Consider the following 22,844-nt stretch of genomic DNA (forward strand, 5'->3'; position numbering starts at 1 on the left):
GAAATGGTTTCCTTATAACTGATTTAAAAATGGAAGTTCGATGGAAACAGCATGGCTGAACGGACAAAGCAAAAACTCCAAGCCAGCACTTCCTTCCTCACTTCCCCGCGCCTGCACTGAAGCCTCCAGCGGGCCAGCCCGGGGTCAAGCCCCTTGCGAGCGGGCTCCTTCCGGCCCTTTTGTGAGACGGGCAGGGCAGAGCAGAGCAGAACAGGGCAAGCGCCTCTCCTCCTCCTCCTCCTCCTCCTTGGCGGGCTGGGGAGGCGCCACTGAGGGGCGGGCGGGCTGGCGGGCGACGAGGCCGCTGGGCGTGGCGCGGAGGGCGGCGTGGTTAGGCAGGAGGGAGGCGGGCGCGGAGGAGGCGCCGCCTGGCCGCGGTGGCGATCCCTCGCCGGCGGGCGGGATAAATGCCGACATCGGGGCGGCTGCTCCGCTTAGTAGCTGAGGCAAGCGGCGGGAGGAAGGAGCCTGGTTGCTCGGAGGAGAAGGCGCGTCTCAAGCGAGCTGAGGTGAGAGCAGAACAGCTTCGCCCGCCTCCGCCCTCTTTCCAGGCTCCCCCCCCCCCGGCATGTTTAGGTTTCTTGCGCCCCTCGGCGAGGGTCCAAGTGAGCCCCCAGCCCCGCGGCGGCGGCGGTTCCCCGCGGACTCTTGTTGAGGGACGAACTAGCCCGGTGCTCCTCCCGGGAAGGGAACTTTGCTCGCGCTCTCTTGATGGCGCTGCCCCGTCCGGCTTCTCTGCGCCGCAATAATGGGGGGGGGGGGGGTTGAGTTTGCGGGCTTTGTGGGGGAAGAGAGGCAAGAAAGTGCTCGGCTTGTACCGGCTCAGCACGCAGGCTGCCTTCTGTCCCTGAGGCTGGGGACTTTCTCCCCCTCCCTGCCGGAGCTGGAGGCTGTCTCAAAGGAGCGCTTCGCTGCTCCCCGACCTGAAGGTGCCTGTGGCTCGCCGGCCCAAGTTGGGAAAGGGGAACAAGTTTCCTGGCGCATCATTGAGAAGCATTCAGAAAGAGGACTGCCGTAATTTCTGAGATTCCGTCCTCTCCAATATATGAATGGGGTAAATACGACTGGTTACCGGCATCGACACATCATTGGCTATCATTGAGTTGTTGCAGGATCGCCGTGCCTGGCGGCTGGCTTGCCGTATGTGGGTGGACTTCTGTAGAGCTGCAGGCGTGTAATATCCCAGCAATGCATGGAGGCATTTAGTCACCTTTATGTTACCTTTCCACCTTTACCTGTCTGCTTCCTTCCTTCCTTGGGCTAGGGCAACCTTGGAAATCGATCACACTTTTCACCTCTCCCTTTGTTTTATTAGTAAAGGGCAGGGTACCAGTGAATAAGCAAGGTTTCCGGTCATGGAAAACAGGGGACTGATTTAAAAGTAGAATTCTAGTTCCTTGTTGCAAGAGTTAAAAAAAAAAAAACACAGACATCTTTCTTGATTTGGGCTGGTTTTGCTTGCATAATCTTGTTTTCCTCTCACAGTAGCTTCAGTCTGTGGTAGAAACCTGTGACTTCGTAACCCTCCCAGCCTGCTAGCATAAGCCTGTGCTTTTTGCCAGGGTGCTCTGATTATTTGCAAGTTGTGATCATTTGCTCTGTCTCCTCTCACTGTATGGTGTAGGCAAACGTTCTTGTCTATCTGGTCAAGTATTAATCACAACCTCTAAAGTTTTTCAGCTTCTCTTGTAGCAATGAATAACAATAGCAGTAATGCCATCTGCCATTATGAAGGTTTGGTAGTGGTGTGGGCATTTAATAAATCAGCAAATTGATTCCTTGGTCAGGATTCGAAATATGTAGGTTAAAGCAGATTATAGAATCATAGAATTGGAAGGGACCTCATGGTCATCTAGTCCAACCCCCTGCACTATGCAGGACACTCACATCCCTATCACTCATCTACTGTAACCTGCCACCTGATGAATATATCTTTGCCAGTATTCAGAATGTTACCAGTATGGGGATGGTTGGTTTTCCTTGATTTGTGTGGGGAAGAAACCTGTTTCTATACTTGGACATGGGGACATGAAATATTTGATTTGTGAAGGAATTGTGAAATTGAATTTGTTTGAAATTAGAACTGGTGCCTTGTGACTTGCCTGTCATCTATGCTGTAAAATAGTGGCATAAAAAGATTAGGGAGTTTGCCTAAATTTCTGTAGCATCCTTTTATTCCAAAGGAAATAGATACATGATTTGCATACAATTAACATAGTGCTGTCTTGTTGCTCTCTTATACTTTCTTCTTGTAGCTAAAATTTTGAGCCTGACCTACATGAATATGCATTCTGTTACTTTAAAGTTATATTTATTATTATATTAAAAGCTCTATGCAGTATTTATGCAATTCACCCTGCCCTTCTCCTGAGTGGGACTCAAAGCAGCTTACATCATTTTCCTCTTTCATTTTATCTTTACAACCTACCCTGTGAGGTAGGTTAAGCCAAGAGCAGGACTGGCCCAGAGTCACCCAGCAAACTAACATGGCATGAGTAGGAATTTGAACTTGGGTCTCAGTCCCGCATACTAGTTCAGTGCTTCCAACCACTACACCACACTAGCTCTCAATTTAGCATTGTTGTAGTATAGATAGTTTTATTTTGTGGTCCTTATTTCTATCCCTCTGTGCACAGATGCCAAAAATTCTGAACAAAGTTTTGGGTATATTTCAGGGGATAATGGGAACATGAGTAGCTAAAAAAGCATGTTAGTGAAATGTTAATTGTTAGCTTCTATATAAGGTTAAACCATTCAGGATGTGTTTTTGACAATGGTTTTATAATAAATTTGCTGTTTGACCAGCATTTTGCACATGAAAAGCATTATATAAACATATGTGACTGGCTCATTTGAGGATGTGGTCAGCCTTGGAATGAGCAGATGATGTGACTGCTGCCCCTACTAATCCAAGACTGAAGCTGTGTTAAAGTCAGAAATCTGATGCAGTTCAGTTGAATATAATCTGTTTTGAAAGAATTCCTTAGTATTAGGAAATCTACTGCAGTGGCAGGTTGGTAAATCATAAGACTGGTGTATAGTGACTAGATACTTCAGGACTAAATACATAGACAAGGTACTGCAACCATGGGCCAATTTACCTAGAATGTAATTCTTGAAAACTGCACTTTGATAGCACTACCACCTTTAGTGTTGATTGTGTGCAGTTTTCTTAACGGCTGTTGCATTTTTCACTGTAGGCTTATCGGCTTCCTCAGGCATCCTACCTATGCTGAATTGGTGGTCTTAGCTGCCAATGGGAAGCTAAAGAATTAATCTGGAATGGGATGAACCTTTTGTTAGCTTTGCCATAGAACTGGAATGTCTTTCCCAGTTTGGCAAGGCACTTGGCTGTCCAATTTAACAAGCAGTCTCTGAAAGCATCTTTTGAGAAACTGCTCAGAGTGAAGAAATAGGTCAGCCACAGAATATATGCTCAAGGAAGGCAATATTTCTTTTATCTACGCTGTTTGAAGAGTCTACCTTAAATGCTAAGACAAAAAAGAAAATCTGAGAGCTGTAATGCAACCAAAAGACATGATATATAGCATTAATAGTTCCCAAAGACAATTGCAGAGGTGTTTGTAGTGTCTGGTCTGGACTCAGCTTTAAGACGGGTGTTTAAAATATAATCTGTTGCCATTCAGTGAAAACCATTTTGACAGACAGATCTGTTCTGTAGCCAGTAATTTGTATAACTGTCAGTGAAATAAGACCATTCTTCTTACTCCAAGAAGTAAGAAGAATGGTCTTATTGGGCAATGTAAAAATTGGCTATTTAAAAATCTGTACCATAAATAAAAACCTGTAAGGGGTGGTGGGAGGAGTTGCACTCATCACACACCTGATTGGATGTCCACCCAATGAACGGCCAATCAGGTGGGCTGTCCTGCCCCTAGCTGTGTCCCCTCCAACTACCTCCATGTGGAAGAGGTGCCAGCCCGCTCTGCTGCGCTAACACCCAGAGGTGAGCCTGCTGGTGAGCGAGCTGGGAGAGAGAACTGGGTGGCCCAGGCCCGTGGTGTGGAGGGAGTCGGCCAGGTTGGGCCTGCCATGGAGAGGAGCCCAGGCCTGGCCTCCACAGAGAAGGGTGGGGGTGGGCTGCAATGCAAGCCTTCACTGCTGCATGTGGAACTGTCAGTCAGCTCACCTCTGAGCTGGCTGCCCTGTGTGGGTGGATGCTGGCCTCCATCAAGGAGGCCAACTAGCTCGCTGGGTGGGGGGGGGGCAGGCCCTGCCATTGGCCCTGTATGCTGGCCTGGCTTTGCTGGGGAGGCAGGAGGCCTGCAGTGGCTGCGGGGCCCTTGAGGCCTGCCAAGTCTCACGCTCAGTCACCCGCCTTGCCCAGCCAGGTGCTGGACTCCCTTGAGGTAACTTGTGATAATGTTTGTGGCTTGATTGATTGTTCACTCCCGAAAAGGCTCATGGTGGTTCACAACACAGATATAAGGTAAAGGTATCCCCTGTGCGAGCACCGAGTCATGGCTGACCCTTGGGGTGACACCCTCTAGCGTTTTCTTGGCAGACTCAATACGGGGTGGTTTGCCAGTGCCTTCCCCAGTCATTACCATTTTACCCCCCAGCAAGCTGGGTACTCATTTTACCGACCTCAGAAGGATGGAAGGCTGAGTCAACCTTGAGCTGGCTGCTGGGATCAAACTCCCAGCCTCATGGTCAACACAGATATAAACCCCCATAAAAACAATATTAAGATTCCCCATTACCTCCCCTCGATGGCAAAACTCCCCCCCCCCTTTCTGGTTCACAGATCAACTGGAAGCAAGCCTCAGGGGAGATCTTCCTAGGAGGATCTGATGATCTATGTGAGATCATGGTGCATTGAAGTCTGCTTTTTTAAATAGTTTGTCACTGCATCTTTCTGAATATTTGGACTGTGGATTTAAACACTATTTTAATAAGCCCGTGATCTCAAAAACGTATAAGCCTTCGGGTTTGACATGGTGTATATAGTTGGCTAGTAAGAGCCTCTTGTGGCGCAGAGTGGTAAGGCAGCCGCCTGAAAGCTTTGCCCATGAGGTTGGGAGTTCAATCCCAGCAGCCGGCTCAAGGTTGACTCAGCCTTCCATCCTTCCGAGGTCAGTAAAATGAGTACCCAGCTTGCTGCTGGGGGGTAAACGGTCATGACTGGGGAAGGCACTGGCAAACCACCCCGTATTGAGTCTGCCATGAAAACGCTAGAGGGCGTCACCCCAAGGGTCAGACATGACTCGGTGCTTGCACAGGGGATACCTTTACCTTTATATAGTTGGCTGCTTTATGCTTGTGAACAGGTAAGTGTACTTGGAATTTGCTGATATATTCCGTATTTTTTGACAAGCTGGCAAAATAATATGTTGATTTAGATGCTATGATTGGTTTAGGAAGAATTTATTAAGAATTACTAGACTATAGCACATGGTTGCAGGGTGAAAACGTTTCATTTCATAACGAAGAATCATAGCGGTGCAGCATAGTTAGCATAGTTGAATGCTGTGCCCAACATAACATGGCAGGAGCTGACATTTGCCTGAAGCTCACTTCTGTATCAAAATTCGATCAGCTAGTCACAGACGAAACTTCCCTAGCTCCATGTGCATTCAGATGGCTGGTATAATGCAATTCCAGCGTAATTGAAGGTGCCGTGTCGTTAAACATTGGCCACCTTGCCAAAACAAAGGTACATTTTTATGCTGAGCTCTACAGTCATTCTCATCATTTAAAAATATTTCAAATGGAAGTCCTCATTGCTGGCTTTCAATTTGAAATCAGCACAGAAACTCGAGGAAATCTGAGGCTATGAATAAATGGTTCCAAATCCATATATTGTCCAGTTATTTATTTTCCAAAACTCTAGTTTTCAAATAACTTTGGCAATCAAAAGTTAGGCTTTCATTTTGAGCCATCATTTTGGGAATGGCTTAGGATACAGGTTTCCTTCTCGTAACACTATTGCCGTAAGATTATATGTACAGATAAGCTTTTGTGTATCCATTAGATTTCAGTGAACAGGAGTCACCGAATGGATGCTGTAGCTGTAAATAAGATTCTAGATTCAATGGAGGAATAAATCAATTTTTATGCTTCTGTTCAGGAAAATATTGGGATGATACAATGAAGCAAGCTTGAAGTGTTTTGTTTTTTTTTAAGTACAGACAACTGGTAAATCAAAAACGATCCACCATACCTGCATTTTTCCCAGTGGTTCCTAATGCTTTATATAATGAACGTCATGCCTTTTTACTAATAAGGGTGTGGATCCAGAAGTGTCTAGAAGGGCACAATTGGATCATACCCGTTGTTTTAAACATTGAAGAAAATGGCGTGTTATAATGATGGTAGCACTTGAATAATCAGGAATGAGTTTTCTATCAGGTTTCTTTTTTATCCTGAATAGTAAATCAGGCACTGAATATCTTGAAAGGTATTTGTTCAAGTCCAAATGAAATGTTGTGTTATTATTGTTACTAGCTTCATTTATAGTCTGCTTTTCTTGCCAGGACTCAAGGCAGATTATAAATATGGTAAGAACTATTTGGTCAATCAGCAAACAAGTTATAAAGTTTTACAGAATCATTTTTATAATGAGCCTCTAGGAGAAGGGTGGGTGTAAAAATAAATACATAAAATTGACTCTAGTAACTATGATTCCTAGAGAAACAATAATGCAGAGGTGCTGGACAGAATACAGGAATGAGGAAGGCTTTTCAGTCAGTCAGCCAGCAGAAACAAAACAAATATACAATTCAATACAACAATATAACAATTCAGTCTAACAACTGATATATATATATATACACACACATACATATACACACACATATACATATACATACATACATACATATATATATAATGCAGTTTGACTTGAAATGAGAAATTTAAACACACAAGCTAACGAAAAGCTGTTTAAGGCATCAAACTATATCACTTACCTGTTATATAAAGCAATTCAGTATAAAACTGTTCAATTTAACAGCAAGCTTTTTGATAGAACAAAATAGGAGACACTAGAAAAATCTGGATGTATGTCTTTGAAAATTTAGTTGTGAATATTCAGTATAGGAATGCATTGAACATTAAGTGCACCCTCTGGTGTCTGCAAGCTGGATAGAAGAGTTAATCTGTGTATCCATTGAAATATAAGATATGAACAATTATTTCCTAACTAGCCCCAAAGCCTGTTGCATCCAGGAATGTAACTGGCACTAGCGGTCCGCCCCCCCCTCCCCCCAGGGCACCACCGCCACCCTACCTCTTTGCATTGCTGGTTGCTCGGTTGATGTCCCCACAGCTGGCTGGGTCAAGCGGCAGGCTTGCCAAGGTGCCACAAGAGCACCCTCCTCAGCATCCAGGGAGTGTATGGCTGTGAGGCTGTCTGCTTGCCTAGTGGCTGGCTTCTAGGAGTGGACACTCCAGGGGCTGTCCCAAGATGGGCGCGTCTGGATTGGCCCATGGAGCTGGAAGTGATGTCCAGGCACCTGGACAGGTGCCAGACATTGCTCCGCCACAGTGGCTCTTCTAAAATATGTAATGGTTAAGGATAAGGATGATGCATTCCTCTAAATGTTTATTTTGCTAATGGTGTTCTATAAAGTCCAACAAATGCATCTTAGATGTACCTTGCCTGCAAAAGGGAGCTCCTCCACCAGGCATTTGGTTGAGGTTGACTTGAAACAAAACAACATCTACTGGGCCCCCAAACATCCCTCCCTTGAACACATGCGACAGATCTGACAAATCCATGGACCTGTTAGATTGTTCACTATGTTAGAATGTTATTCTCTGTTATTGTTATTACTGTTACCTTTCATTCATTATAATCAGTGAGCTTGATGTATTGTTCTGTTACATTCTATGTGAACTGCCCTGAGCCTTAGGGGAGGGCAGTATACAAATGCAATAATAAATAAATAAATATATGGATGCATCTATGTTAATAGGGCCAATATTCCAGTTGGACCCAAACATGTTATGCCCAAGAATAAGATGAAATCTTCTTTCTCCCACCTCTCATTCTATGTCTATGGATCTTCTGACTTAGTTTCTTTACCTGGTTGACACCCTTAAATCTTAATGATGTTCCATAAACCAAATAAGTGATCTTGAGTTTAAGATTCATGTATCTGTTTTCTGTTAAGTTTTCATAGACTTTTGCTGGCTTGAAGGGAGAAAGGCTGGGAAGTCATACTGAAATCACCAAGTAGCTAGGTTTAACTTTTCTTGAAATTAGCCGAATATGTTAACCATTAAGTGCCCAACTAGATGTTGGGAGGAGCGAGTGAAAAGATCCCAGTGTACGTACTAATGTGTCTTGTCCTTGTGCAAAGTGGGAGGAGTCCTTTCCTTCCAATTTACTTTACTTTTGATAGTGGATATAAACAACAGTGGATTCTGTAGTCTCAATAACTAATCTGGACACTGGTGAATAGCCATAGCAGTGCAAATTTAAACATAAAAATGGGCTCTAATGGTAATGGTTAGAGCCTCTTGTGGCGCAGAGTGGTAAGGCAGCCGTCTGAAAGCTTTGCCCATGAGGCTGGGAGTTCAATCCCAGCAGCCGGCTCAAGGTTGACTCAGCCTTCCATCCTTCCGAGGTCAGTAAAATGTGTACCCAGCTTGCTGGGGGGTAAACGGTAATGACTGGGGAAGGCACTGGCAAACCACCCCGTATTGAGTCTGCCATGAAAACGCTAGAGGGCGTCACCCCAAGGGTCAGACATGACTCGGTGCTTGCACAGGGGATACCTTTACCTTTACCGGTAATGGTGGCACGAGTGGTTAGGAAGAGGGGATGCAAAAAACATCTGTCCGAGGTAATTGTGGGAAGGTTTGTTACTCTAGAAAAGGACAGAAGTTTGCCCTACTTTATCGGTGGATGATCGTGTGGAACGTCTAATCTGCATGTGGCTTTGGCCTTCTTCGTATATAACTTGGTGTACGTGACAGGCATTATATTATAATGTTGCTTTTTGCATCTTGTAGGCTTGTATTCTATGCCGTAGCATCATGCACATTAATTCAGATCAGTGATGGTATCTGCAGTGGCCCACGGTTTTATTTCATATCTAGTTGGAGTAGGTAATTAGATGTGGCTGGGCAGTGTTAACAGGATGCCTGTTCTTCTTAGCTTTCATTTTATGTGTGAGAGAAAGCAGATTGATCAGTGCCTGCAGAACCTTTTGCGGCAAAAACACAGTGTGTGTGTGTTGGAAAACATCTTGCTGTGCTCACATCATCTCATCAGTTTTTTGTCTCCTTTTTGCCTTTAGTTATAAAGGCTGGGCATGGCGAGAGGCCGGAGCCCTTGAGCATGATTTCATGGCTCACTGCCTGGGGACCATTGCTGGTCAGTCTAGTGAAGCAGGACCCATCCAGCATGTATTTGCTTTTGTTTGTTTTGATTATTTAAATTACATTGTTTAATTCGTTTGAAAGTTCTGTAAGCCACTTTGGTTCCTCAGGAGAAAAGCAACATCAAGAACTATCTTCATAAATAAATAAATGCAGAGCTATTTGATGTTGACAGACCTATGATGTTGTAGAATGCTGAAAGTTTCTTCTGCAGGGCTTGTAAAGTGATTTCTTAACAGTCTGGGTATTACTTTGGTATTAGCCATGTCAAACACGTGAGCTGCAAACTAGTTTTGATCAGATGTCAAGAAGTGGAGGCATGATTTCTTTGTTTATCCAAGTATGTAGATGTAGGGTTGGTTAACTACAGGTACTGGGATTGCTAAACTGGAGATACTTGGCAGTTAAACCCAAGGTGCTTGGCAGAAGGCCATGAAAACCCATAACTGGCTGAGTAAAGTCAAGCGTTTGGTTAACTCTGTTTGCTTATCCATTCTGGTTGTAAGTTCTGTTTGAACATTAATGTATCTGAAAGTAAGTGTAGATGTGTTAGAAGAAGAGTTTTTTTTCTACCCTGCTTTTCACTACCTAAAGGAGTCTCAAAGTGTCTTACATTCACCTTCCCTTTCCTCTCCCCACAGCAGACACCCTGTGAGGTATATGGGGCTGAGAAAGCTTTGACAGAACTGCTCTACCTGAAGAGCTCTAACAGGACCATGACTAGTCCAAGGTCAACCAGCTGGCTGCTTATGGAGGGGTAGAGAATCAAACCTGACTCCAGATTAGAGTCCGCCACTCTTAACCACTATACTATGCTGGCTCAGGACAGCTATGTGCTTTTGGTATGTTTGTCCATGAAAGAGCAGGATTGACTAAAGCAGGGGCAGTCAACCTGTGGTCCTCCAGATGTTCATGAACTACAATTCCCATGAGCCCCTGCCAGCAAACGCTGGCAGGGGCTCGTGGGAATTGTAGTCCATGAACATCTGGAGGACCACAGGTTGACAACCCTGGACTAAAGGACATCAGAAATAGCATGTTTTAGCCAATAGTCATTACAAACTCACAAGTTTGCTAATTAAATACCCTTTAAAATGAGTAAAACATAATAGTGGAAACAACTTGTGGGTATAAGTTATGAGGTGCATTGTGTGCTGTACAGTTCTTCCTGTGAATCATGCATGTTAATCATGCATTTTCCAGTGTGCATATTTAAGTTCTTGGAAGACAATTTATAACCAGTGATTATTTTTTAAGGTTAATTGTTTTATTAGCTTACATTATTTATAATCCTTTGTCTCAGAGATTCAATGTGAATTATGTACACAGTTGTTGAAAGCGCTTTTGAGATTTTCAGCAAAATGTGGTACTACTTGAAAAATCAGAGCCTAAACCGCTACAATTACCAGGTGATAAGGACTCAATATTCATATTGACCATGAAACATCTCAGTTTTCTGTATTCTGTTCTCACATGCTGTTTTGGACTCTTGAGAGTTTGAAAAAGTTGGTGCTATTTCTCTGGCTTGTTGGCATGGGTGTGGAATGGACAAACTGTGGTTCTGTTTTTTTCTAAAATGTTCTTCTGGGACTTCATAAAGCTTACAGCAAGCTCCCAAATGTATGTGTGTATATATAACTTCCCCTCCTCACCCTCATTTAAAACTGCATAACAATGATCTTACAAAGAGTACCGTTTTCCCAATAGCCTTGTGACTGTCAGTAGGAATGGAAAGAAGATGAGGTCTATTGGCAGTTAATTAGCTAAGACATCATTTCACTAATTGTTCAGCTTGACAAGGTCATAGCTTATGTTTAGGAGTTGTACAGAACAAAACATGTGGCGTCTCCTTTATGTATGTGTACTGTTGAAACAGTACTAGAACATCTTCGCTTTCTGTCATTTGAGATTTCTCAGAGTCCCTTAAATTTACGTCATAGATTTTTCATTTTGGTTCTGGGCTTGGAACTTAAGTAAACCTTATGGTAATTCCTGGGAGATTTGGGGGTACAGATAGATGCATCCTGCCATTTGTTTAAGGAACTCAGAGTGGTGCATGTTCTTCATGTTATCCTTGCAAGAATCTTATAAGGTAGGTTAGGCTGAGGAAATAGGACACAAAAGCTTATGCTTGAATAAAACTTCGTTGGTCTTAATGATACCACTGAACTCAAACTTAATTCTGCTGCTTCAGACCAACACAGCTACCCACTTGAATCTAAGATCATTCGGTGAGAACTAAATTATGGGTCCTACATTCTACAAAATGTATATCAGATTGACCTTGAGGGGGGTATGCTTGAAGGCCCTGCACTTAAAGTTGAAGTGGCCAAATGTTCTCTTAGACACTGATAGTAGAAGTTTCTCTTACAAAATTGTTGGTGCTGGAAAGCCTAATCCACGGAAATTCCATGGGGAAGGGAATGGCAAACCACCCTGCATGGAGTCTGCCAAGAAAACTCTAGAGGGCGTCATCCCAAGGGTCAGAAATGACTCAGTGCATGCATAGGGAATACCTTTACCTTTAAACAATTCCAGTAATCTTATCAAAAAAGTGGAACAACTAAAATATTGAGAAGGGTGATGATTTGGTTTGAGTTTTTAAAAAATGCTTTAAAGCAGCATGGTAGAGATCAAAAAATTAACTGTGTGGAGGGACAGAGGAATTTCTCATGTAAAAAGTATGCAAAATATTTGAGCCGACAATAGAAGTCTGGATGTTTTCAGCCCTCATAACAAGCACAAGATCATCCAATGAAATTGTCAGTTTTGGGTATACAAGAAAGTGAATCACCTCCACAAGCTCAGTTCCCTATTGCAAGCTGTAGTAACAGAGGAGTATAATGATTCATGGGAGATTGAATAGCCAAGTTTAGCCCAGGCTCATCAGAGCTTGATACCAATCAGTTGGCCACAATCAGTACTTAGAGTAGGAGAACAACAAGGAATTCCAATTGCAAACCACCTCTGCTCATCTCTAAGAACATGAAAAGAGCCCTGTTGGCTCATACCAGTCATCCATCTAGTCCAGCATTTTGTCTCGCTAAGTAGCCAACCAGTTTCTCTGGTTGTCCAACAACAGCCCATAGCAGCTGAAGCTTTCTTCTCTTGACACTCATGTTCAGTGATGTTCTACCTCATAATGTGGAAGTTCTCTTTAGTTACCAGAGCCTAGTAGCCACTGATAAGACTATCCACCATGAATTAATCCCCCTTTAAAGCCATACCTTTGGCCATCTCTATGTCTTCTGGCAGCAAACTCCACATTTTAATCACTCACTGTGTGAAGAAGTATTTCCTTTTGTCTTTCTTCTGTACTTTTTCCAGGATTGCTATGTCCTTTTTGTGATACAGTGAGTAGAACTGCACACAGTGTTCCAAATGAGGCCTCACCATAAAGCTAAAGTCCAATATCTCTTGCTTGAAATACTTGACAGATGGGTCCGTGTAAGTTTGTTGTGACTCGACAGCACATTCTTCTCCTGTCCAGGTCTATTATCCTTAATGGTTAAATGGAACTACCATTTATTAATTATTACATTTTTATACCATCCTTCCAAGGAACTCAGTGTGGCTTACATCATCATCATAGTAAAATAATGCAGGTTCAAATAAATTAAAATATTCCATAATAAAATACAGAAGGTTAAACATAATAGTTAAATAGTTACTTATTGCCTAGACCGTACTGCTCAGGAGTGACCCTTCTTTGATAGTTTGGGGGGAGGGGGGAGTGAGGAGGAAGTATGAAGTCAGATGTTTACATTAATTACATTCTTGTTAAATTCGTACACAGAAGCAGTGAACTTATTAGTGTCAAATGGAATGGCCATCACCTCTTGAAAAAACTCACAGCAAGCATAAAAGTATGTGGCAGCTAATGGAAACAGAATGTTTGACTAGCTGGAGACTTGGAACTTGCTTATGCAGCTGGAGGAGATGGTAGAACAGAATGCCCCACATTGGACTGCAGTCCTGATTCTGAATATTCGTTTGCATTAAAACATTTCATAGACTTGGAAAAGTTGTACAGCCAGAAGAAATCGTGTTCCTCCATTGGCTGAGCCATCTTTCTGCCTGTAGGGAGTTTTCAAAATATGGAGTATGGCAAAATGTGTTTAGAAAACCTACCTCAGCATTCTGGCACCTTATTTCTATCGGTCTGGCCACACATATAAATCAGGCCTAGGTAGAATCCAGTGAAACTTGTAGCTTTAAGCAAGGCAGATCTACAGCAGGTATTAAGGGGTTGGCTGGCAGGTACTAGTTAAGGAACTGGTTTTAGTGGCCATTGAATTAATCTGAACAGTGAAGTGGTCAATATATCATTCGCTGAAATTGGGGCAAGAGTGGTCTCAGTCAAAGCCTGCAGATATCTTGGGAGTCGGGAAGCCGACAGGATTTCTAATGGTTGGAGAAGGCGCCTGCTTGTCCTTCCTCATGACTAGAAAGCTCAAAACATATTATGTAAAATATGTATACAAGAGTATATGAGTGTGTTTAGTATGAGTAATCTATGCGTAATGCAGAAACCAGCTTTTCTTGATGTGGAATTTGCATTGCCTAGGCTAAGAATTTTTAGCAGACTGTATATAGCTCAGGCCATGTTGTCTTAAGATGTAGAACTGCTTTGGCAAAAGCACTGCTAACATGGCTGATTCTGCATTTTTTCTTCTGTTGTCAATCCTACTGAATTCAGATTGATCTGAACCCGGGTCTTCTGCCTTTGTTTTTCCTGAATTGAAAGAGACGTTGCATTCCACGCTTAATAATTGTCTGACTGCTCTCTCTCCTTCCGGCTTGATTGGGGAAGCTAAGATGGGGAAGGGTGGGTTGCGTAAAGCTCCATCTGGCATTGAAGGAGCACAAGGCTGGTGAGGGGTTTATTTCCTGCCGTTCATCTCCTCTACAGTCAAATAAGGGGGGGGGGTAATGGAGCACCGGGTAGCTTGTTTATTTTTCTTTTCCTGAACAAGTGGGGGGGGGGGAATGAGAGGGGAAAGACAATTTCAGAACATAGAAGTGTAGGCTTTTGGACAAGAGCACAGTCACTTAAAAAAGGAGGGCAAAAATAAATCTTGTGAGCGAATGGCAACCGGGAACTAGCAGTCTTTGAACTGACACCCTGATGATGCTATGCTACCATGCTATGTCAGTGTTGGAAGCATGGAAGAGGGGGGAGGATGTTAATCTGGCAAAATGCAGAGATCTAAACTTAATACTGGGGCTTTTGGAGCGGTTTCCTCAAATGTAGCAAGTTATATCCACTCCTGGATATTGTGGGAGGGGGTAGTGTCACCCTGGATCAATCATAAATTTAGCAGAGGGAAAATGTAAAGTGCTATGTATCATAATGGAAATCAAGTGAGATGTAGAGGAGTTTTTAAAATTTGTGGGCATTGGAGATAAAAAGCAGATTCCGCCCAGGTCACTAGGCAAACAGAATCAGTTTCCCTAAGCACACACTTGCTTCTGTGATAGCACTTACGTAGACTGAAAGCCTTACCATGTAGGTTTCATATCACACTGGGATGTGGGCTGAGTTGCAGGGTGGGTGTTATGACTGTGGCTTTTGAAGGGCTGGGAAATGTCAAGTTTTTAGATGCCAGGTTTAGCAAAACTGCCACCTTTCAACTTGTAAATGAGTTTCTACATTCAGCAGAAATAAAATCTTTGGTGGTCAGCATAAAATTGTACGTTTTTATGTTGTGATAGATTTAAAGGGCAACGTGGCCCGCAGGTCTGTTTTTCAGCCTTTACAGTGACAATTTTCAGTCTTTCACTTAACTGAGATTAGGGGGAATACTTCCTGTGCTGGCACCCTTGTCTTTAGCAGCTAGGTCTTAGTTCCTGAAGTCCAAGAAGAATGTTAGATGATGACTGATTCGTCAGCCTTGATCCTGCTAAGAAAAGAAAGTCAAGAGAACAACGAAAAACAAAACAAAAGCACAATGTGGTAATAAATGTGCAATTACATTGAAGAATCTTCTTGTGCTACTGAAAGAAAAATAGCTATAGGCTTAACCTGAGCGACAAATACACTGAGCAAACATTTTAGATGTCTGGAAATTTAAGAGTATAGCTAGGAGGCTCTGCATGATACAGGTCAAGAATGAGATGGGTTATGCTTGTAGTAAAGGTTAGCGATTTACTGGAAGCCTATGAAGGTGCGCAGGATGGAGTTACTAAATTATACATGCCTAACCATTCAGATTCTCCGCATACAAAATTAAAATAATTATATGAAAGATACTTGTATTTATTACAAATTGATAATAACATTTTATAGGCCCAAATGGCCTTCAGTAGTTAATTACAAAGTACATAATAGCTGTAGACTTTGAACTAATAATTTCAAAAAGTTGGATCTAGTTGAAATTGTTTTAAAATCAATAATTGTGACTCAGGGCAGAGATATAATATAGAGAGGCCCCTTTATAAATAACCTTCTGCCCTGGTTGAGTACACGTACTTAGGATGGTAATTCCACAATGTACCTTCCTATTTTATCTCCTGCTTCTTTGTAGAAATAATAGCAGAGCATTTATTGCAACTGTGCTCTTGGTTTTATTTTTTTTTATTTATTAGATTTCTATGCCGCCCATTTCTTTGCAGCTCTGGGCATGTATATAACTTACATGGAACATTATACAGATTTTAACATCAAAACAACTTTCAATAAAGCATCAAAAGCTAACAAAACCGCATTTATAATATAAATAACAATTAACAGTAACATTAGGAGAATCATGGGTGGGCGTTTAATTCTAAAGGGCTGTTTGCACTTCCCTCGCCTTTTAAAATGTTTACAGTGAATTAATTCTTTATTTTAAAAAAGATCATACATTTTACTACATATATTATATATATGTAGAACAATGTATGTATGCGCTATAAGATGGTAATTTCAAGCCTAGCTTCAAGTAAAAAATTTTTTTCTTGGTCTGTAACCAAAAGTTGTGAGCATTCCTGCTTATCTTTACAATACTTTGAGGTGTTATTTAAGCAGGATAGAGCAGGGGTAGTCAACCTGTGGTCCTCCAGATGTCCATGGACTACAATTCCCATGAGCCTCTGCCAGCAAGTAAAGCATATTTGACAGCTTCATCTAAACGTCAGTCTACTTTACCGTTGCCTGGTTGACTTGTAATATATGAACAAAGGAATGCCTGTCCTTGACCCTTTTTATTTCAAGGATTCATAGGGCAAGGGTTTTGTCCCCAGCCTGGATCTTTGCTTCATATTGCTACCCAGTTCTTGAAGAGATGTATGATACTATTTACATTGTCATCTGTTGCATAAAAGCTTGGACTCTTCTCCCCACCTATATTAAATCTTTTATGATGTACTATTGAATCACTACTGGGAGTGATAGCATCAAAACAGGTCAGGGCTTGTGTTGTAGAGTGGAGAAAGTTGGTGTGCGTGTTCTCTCCCCTGCCTCCCCCCCAATCTCTTCACCCATATCAGTTGAATTTGGGTTCTGGGCTGAACTGGTAGCATGTGACATGGCATGTAATTCACTCATGTTTATATTGTCCCAAAGTTCAGAAAATGACTTCACGAAGTATAAAACTCTGAAAGGAAGGTTTAAATACGATGGAGCAGTTAGGATCCTGTCGGAACTATTTGTTCATATCAGAATGTCAGAATACTGATGCCAAACAGTTAACAACTTTTTGAGAACAGGAGCACTTTCTTGGATCTGGGGTGTCATTCGGCATCAGCACCTGGGGCAGTTGTCCTGTGTTGCTGCCCCAGGCAATTGGAGGGCTACCATTAAGTAATGCAAGCATGTGGGCAAGGCTAATTCTGTCTTTGCTTCCTGGAACTGGCATGTTATGTGGAACGGCACCATGGAAAACTAACTCCCACACAGCTGCTGCTGGGTGTGGAAGATGCTTGACAGTGACTACATTGTCATCAGGATAGTTTCTGTTTCACTGATCCCAGCTAGGCCTCAAGTTCTACTGAGGCATTGTGAAAGCTGGCACCCAAACACTCTACAGGGCAATTTCCATAAGGTATGTAACCTCATGGGGGACCAGCTCTCCAAATATACCCCCCCGAGAGAGCTCTGTGGTCAGCAAATTTCAACTTGATGGTGATCCTTGGCCTTGACCAGAGCTAGGGCTTTTTCTGCCATAGCTCTGACCTGGTGGAATAAGCTGCTGGCAAAGGTACGAGCCCTGTTGGAGCTTTTAAGGTTCCAGAGGGCTTGTAAGACGGCGCTATTCCCCGAGGCATTTGGTTAGACCAAAGACTACCATTGCTATCAGAAAAGGCTCCCCAGCTGGACTCCTGGATCCTGTGCCTGGTGTAACCAGCACTCCATTTCTCTGCTTGGCTTCTAGGCACAATATGGAAATTTGACTGTTAACGATTTAAGATGATGTAGTTTTAGCACTAACTGAGTGGGTTTCTAATCAATTGCTGTGAGCCTCCCTGAGAGCTATTGGAGAAAAGCAGCCTATAGGTCCAAATATAAATAAAAAATAAGTAACCTTGTTTCATTTCAGCAGGTTAGCTTGACATCTGATTAGCACTCAGCTGTCCTGTTCACGCACAAGGATCTAATCATTTGGAAAAACCCCAAGATAGGGAACAAGCATGTCTTTTGGAAACCGTGGACATCTAGAAGTCTAAAGTTCCTGACTCTGTTGATTGGAAGGGAGGGTGATTTCAAACCCTGTGATGCTCTGTTCAGAGTTTAATCTCTCAGTCATAGCTAGCTGCCAGTACGTTCCGTTAAAACTCTCCGGTCTCTTTCTGGGATTTAAAAAAATCTATTCCTGTCCTCAGAAATTCTCCTTATACTGTCATTATATACAATTTATTAAGAGACAAAGCAAACTAGATTTTATCCATCCCAGAACTGAATACTCAATCCAGCTTGTACCAGTGGCAAAACAGTTAAATGACAGTTAAATCTGCTTCCCTGTATGTTTAAGGCCGACTCAACAGAAAACTCAGCTATGAGTACAGTGGTATCCTACTAACTTGAGCTACCTAGGTCTTGCTGAGGATAATTAATAAATCTAATATAATGATGATGATGATGTCTGTTGGCACTGCCAGACACCTAAAGCCCAGATGCTCAGGGAATGCTCCCAGTTTCATTGTTGTGGTCTTGGATTAGTCTTTTGTTACTGACCGAACTGTGCCTGACAGCTCAGTAAATCTCATATTCCACCCTCTGTGGATGATCAACAATAAATTAATCTTTGGATGAAGGCAAGAATCACATATGACAGACACCTTCCTGAAATCTTCACCTTGATCTGGCAAGATTTTTTGTATCTTTTCAAGCAGTGATGCTTTATCTCCCACACTTGTGTTTAGCCAGATCCATATTGCTGCTCCTGACTGCTCCCCATTTTGACTGGCGTTTTTCTTTCTTTAAAAAAAAACAACAACTTTCATCTTCCTGTGTGTGCAGCTCTCTGTTGTTGATGGTTCTGTGGTACGGAGAGGGTAGCATGAGATTTGTTGTTATATTAACTATATCTTGTGTAGGAAACTATAAAAGTGAGGTGGGAAATTGTTCTATTTCTTTCATATGGAAGTTCACGTTAAGGTCATGTGAATTCTTCCATAGTTGCTAGCTTTCCAACTCATTATGGCCCTTTACTTATGGAGGGCAGCTCTGGCACTTTCTACGTAGCTCCAGTGATTGGACAGTTGACAGGACGTCTTCATTAAGATCTGACCAAAGAGAAACTTTCTTATCAGTTACTTGTAATGATACATTTTGAAACATTGGATAGTCGTGATTGTGTTATTTTCTGCTAGGTTGCAAATGACCACGAGACTGACTTCAGCCAGGCAATTAACTTAATATTCGAAGCACCCCAGTTCCTAAACATAAATATAGTCGGCAGAGATTAGACCATCCCATCTGAGGGCGCAGGGAGAAGCCACAGTGGTACATTTGCAGGGTCCAGAGCTGTGATGATGCCTCACTGGATGGGTAGTGTTGCAGCTGTACAGAAGCAAAGCTTTGTCTGCCTGGCCTCCTTCCCTTTGCTCCATCCTATTGCCCTCCTCCTGTTCTCATGGACATCTTACAATTTCTGGAGTGGTAGCTGGGGTGGTATGTAAAACAGGGAAGTAGCTGCCATGGACAGCAGTGTTTGCTTTTTTCACCCAAGTCACTTAAGGGTGGAAGCAGAGGAGACCTTGGCAACCAGCTGCTGCATACCTTTTTACAGAACTCACTTTGAAGTTTTCTCCAGGTTTTCACTTGGAAGGAAGTAATAGGGAGCAAAGAGCCTTCCACTCCAGTGGAAGGAATGAAATACGGGCCCCTTTCAGGTAGCTTTTGACCAGTACACACACAAGGAAGTAGATCAGAACGTATGCACCTGTTGCTACCTGATGGGTTTGGTTGCAGTAAGTAGCAAGGAAGAGAAGAAGGGCTGGGTTTTTGTACCCCACTATTTACTACTAAAAGGAGTTTCAAAGGCACCCTGCAAGGTAGGTGAGGCTGAGAGACCTCTGAGAGAACTGTGATTGGCTTAAGTGCATGTTGAACCGTAGAGGATCAAGCCAGGTTCTCCAGATTAAAGGCTGCCTCTCTTAACCACTAAACCAAGGAGCATACATGGTGAAGGGAGGAGAAGAGATGCTGAACTAGAGAGGTCATCAGCATTTGCTGGCAGGGGCTGATGGGAATTGTAGTCCATGGACATCTGGAGGACCACAGGTTGACTACCCCTGGGTTACGGGACATAGAACCAAGGTTTTTGATCTGAGCTGGGGGGGGCGACCAAGCACCCAATCACTTGAGAAGGCAAACTGTAAGTTTACTTTCGTTGTCAGTGCTTTCAAGATCTAATTAGCTCCTTATATAGTTTATAGGTTCCTATATTGTGAGGACAAAAGGAGCTTGCCTTATTTTTCTAGAAGCCCACAAGATTATAAATAGGGTTACATTTTGATCAATGCAGAAGTGTATGCTAAAATGCAGATTATGATTTTCACTTCAGTATGCTGTATTATTTCTGGTATACAGGAGTTTGTGTGGCTTTAAAAAAAATGTTTTCTTTATACACTTGCATGTATATTATGTGGCAGTGCAAAGTGCCAGCTACTTCTCTGCTTTAGCTGCAATTGTGGTTTAAGTATTGCATGTATAGAATCTGGCCTTGCTTTACATCCTACTGGCATTTTGCCCACATCCTAAAATAGTGGCATGACTCAATGGCACTGGCAGCCTTTCTACTTCTTAAGGGCTCACATCACAAGAGTGCTGAATTTAAGGCTCTCAGAGGTGATTAAACTGGCTTCACTAAAGCACCATGTCTTTCAGGTGACAAACAGATGCCACAAGTAAGTACCTTGTAGAATCAATGTTCATTTGACCATTACCTCCTTTTTTTGTTTAGACTCTTGTTTTCTCTCTCGCTTTTACAGGTTGCTTCTGTGCCGGAACCATGAACTGGCATTCCCCCCTTCTCTTTGCTGCCTTGACATCCATGTGCACATGCTTCCAGCTGAACCCCCTGTCTCTTGAAGAACTGGGTTCAGACATTGGGATCCAAGTTTTTAACCAACTGGTCAAAACCAGGCCGAAGGATAACGTCGTCGTGTCTCCCCATGGAATTGCATCAGTTCTCGGAATGCTCCAGCTGGGCGCTGATGGCAAGACAAAAAAACAGCTGACGACAGTGATGAGATACAACGTCAATGGTCAGTTCTCTGCTGTTGTGATGGGGTTTGGTGGGGGGGGGTCTCTGTGTGTTCTGCTTGTGGAAAATCACAGGGTAGGTAAGTTCTAGTGGATTGATATAGTTTTACAAAGACTGGCCTATTGCAAGAACAGTAGTCACTGTGCTTGGAAACACTAACCAGTTATCTTGGCCTACTGCAGTATTAAATGGTGCGGCAGTCTCTCTTGTACCAGAAGGCATCCTTGGCCACAGCGTTCAGCATTGATGCTAAACACAGTGAGCTTCACAAGGACTGTCCTCCTGCTTCCCGAGCAAATAGGATGGAGTTCTATTGCCAGGGCTGTGTGGGAAGCATGAAACGTTTCTCTGTGTGGGGCTGACAGCCTCTATTACATGTCTTCAGATGTCGTTCAATAAAATATCCCGGGGCTTAGTGACAACTAAAACAGCTGGCCCATTTGTTTGGCTCTCATATAGCTTTCGATTCTTCTGTATCAACCTTTGCAGCCTTTCTAGAGAGAGCTCTTGCTTCCGTCAGGCTGTGTTCCTGACATTGCCAGGCAGCAGAGTTTCATTCCCCGCCCTGAGCTTCTCCTCTGACGGAGGCTTAATAGACCTTGGTTTAAAAAAAAAAATCCTGCTGAGTAGTTGTGCAAATGCAATTGTGGCTTCTGAGCATGTTCCAGGATGCTTGCACTATACAGAACGTACTTCATTATTCCCTTAAAGTGTGTGCGCCATGAGAATTCTGCCCTCCTGCTTGCTTTTCTGTTTTCTTTTTAAGATACATTGTATATGCTGGTTCCCTCTCTAAACCCCAAATACCTGAATATTGGAATCCCGTGAGTTTTATATAAATCACTGGGGGCCAAGCCCGTTGCATTCAGGAATACAAGGGGTGCTAGATTGGGTGGGGTGGGAGAACTCTGCAGATGGCCTCTCCCTCCCCCCAGGACCTGTAAAGGATGCAAGTAGCTGTTATGGAACTCTCTGACAGGGGCAGCTCTCACATGGCAGGGATTTGCAGCCTCAGAGGCAAGTGGAAGGAGGAGAGGGTGGTCAGGGGTGGGGGACAGAAGGCGATTGGGTGCCCCTGGACAGACAGGCAAGCCAGTTGGAGGAGGAGGCACTCAGGGGCGGGACAGCCGCCCTGAGTGGGTGTTAAGCACTGAGTGGCACTTAAGCCATGAGACACGCTCCTCCTCCAAGGCCTTACCAGAAATACATTATGTGGAACAGATGAGCCAGCCTCTCAGGACACTGAAATTCTGTTTTCCCTGGAGTATATTAATGTAACTCAAGAAATGTGGCAACCTGTCCTAGTAAGCCAGCCTAACCACCCATTAGAGGATCTTTACGTGGATCTCCTTTGACAACACACAAAGCTGCTTGACCCAACTTGGCAGTGTTCCGCACACTTCTGAGAGCGTGTGTAGTTCCATGGCCAAGGTGGTTGGATAATGTTCACTTGGTTTGGTGACTTGTCCAAGAGCATCTGTCACTGCTGCAGTTTCCAATCTGTTACATGCGTAAAGTTGTTGTGGAGGGAGAATGCTGAGGAAGTGGCTGCAGTGGAAGACCACACTGTAAGACTTTTTCCTAAGTTTGAGCATGAATTTTATACTTGGTGTCTTTGTACAGATATAATCTTTGCCCTGGTCTGAGATTGGATAAAGTAAATTAAAATAATTTACATGAAACCAGGTTTCATTAGCCTAATGGGAGCCAAGTTAAATGTGCTTTGGATCACAGCTTTCTGTACTCAAAATGCAATTTTGCTCTTTTCTTGGTTGCTTCTGCTTATTTTAAAAGGTAACATTA

At 43.1% G+C, this 22,844-nt stretch overlaps 1 protein-coding gene across 2 annotated transcripts in view; it reads left to right on the top strand.

The window, feature by feature from the left end:
* The first annotated feature begins 328 nt into the window (after positions 1-328).
* SERPINE2 (serpin family E member 2) overlaps positions 329-22,844 on the top strand; it is a 32,352-nt gene continuing 9,836 nt past the window's right edge. Inside the window, exons 1-2 of one of the 2 annotated variants that reach the window (XM_077348894.1) lie at positions 329-509; positions 20,767-21,042. In XM_077348894.1, coding sequence (XP_077205009.1) covers positions 20,787-21,042 — 256 coding nt within the window. In that variant the 5' untranslated portion in view covers positions 329-509; positions 20,767-20,786. Of the gene's footprint in view, positions 510-20,663; positions 20,683-20,766; positions 21,043-22,844 lie in introns of those variants that run through there. The other variant, XM_077348895.1, reaches the window with a different exon arrangement.

This window comes from Paroedura picta, chromosome 8, assembly GCF_049243985.1.
Source record: "Paroedura picta isolate Pp20150507F chromosome 8, Ppicta_v3.0, whole genome shotgun sequence".
NCBI lineage: Eukaryota > Metazoa > Chordata > Lepidosauria > Squamata > Gekkonidae > Paroedura > Paroedura picta.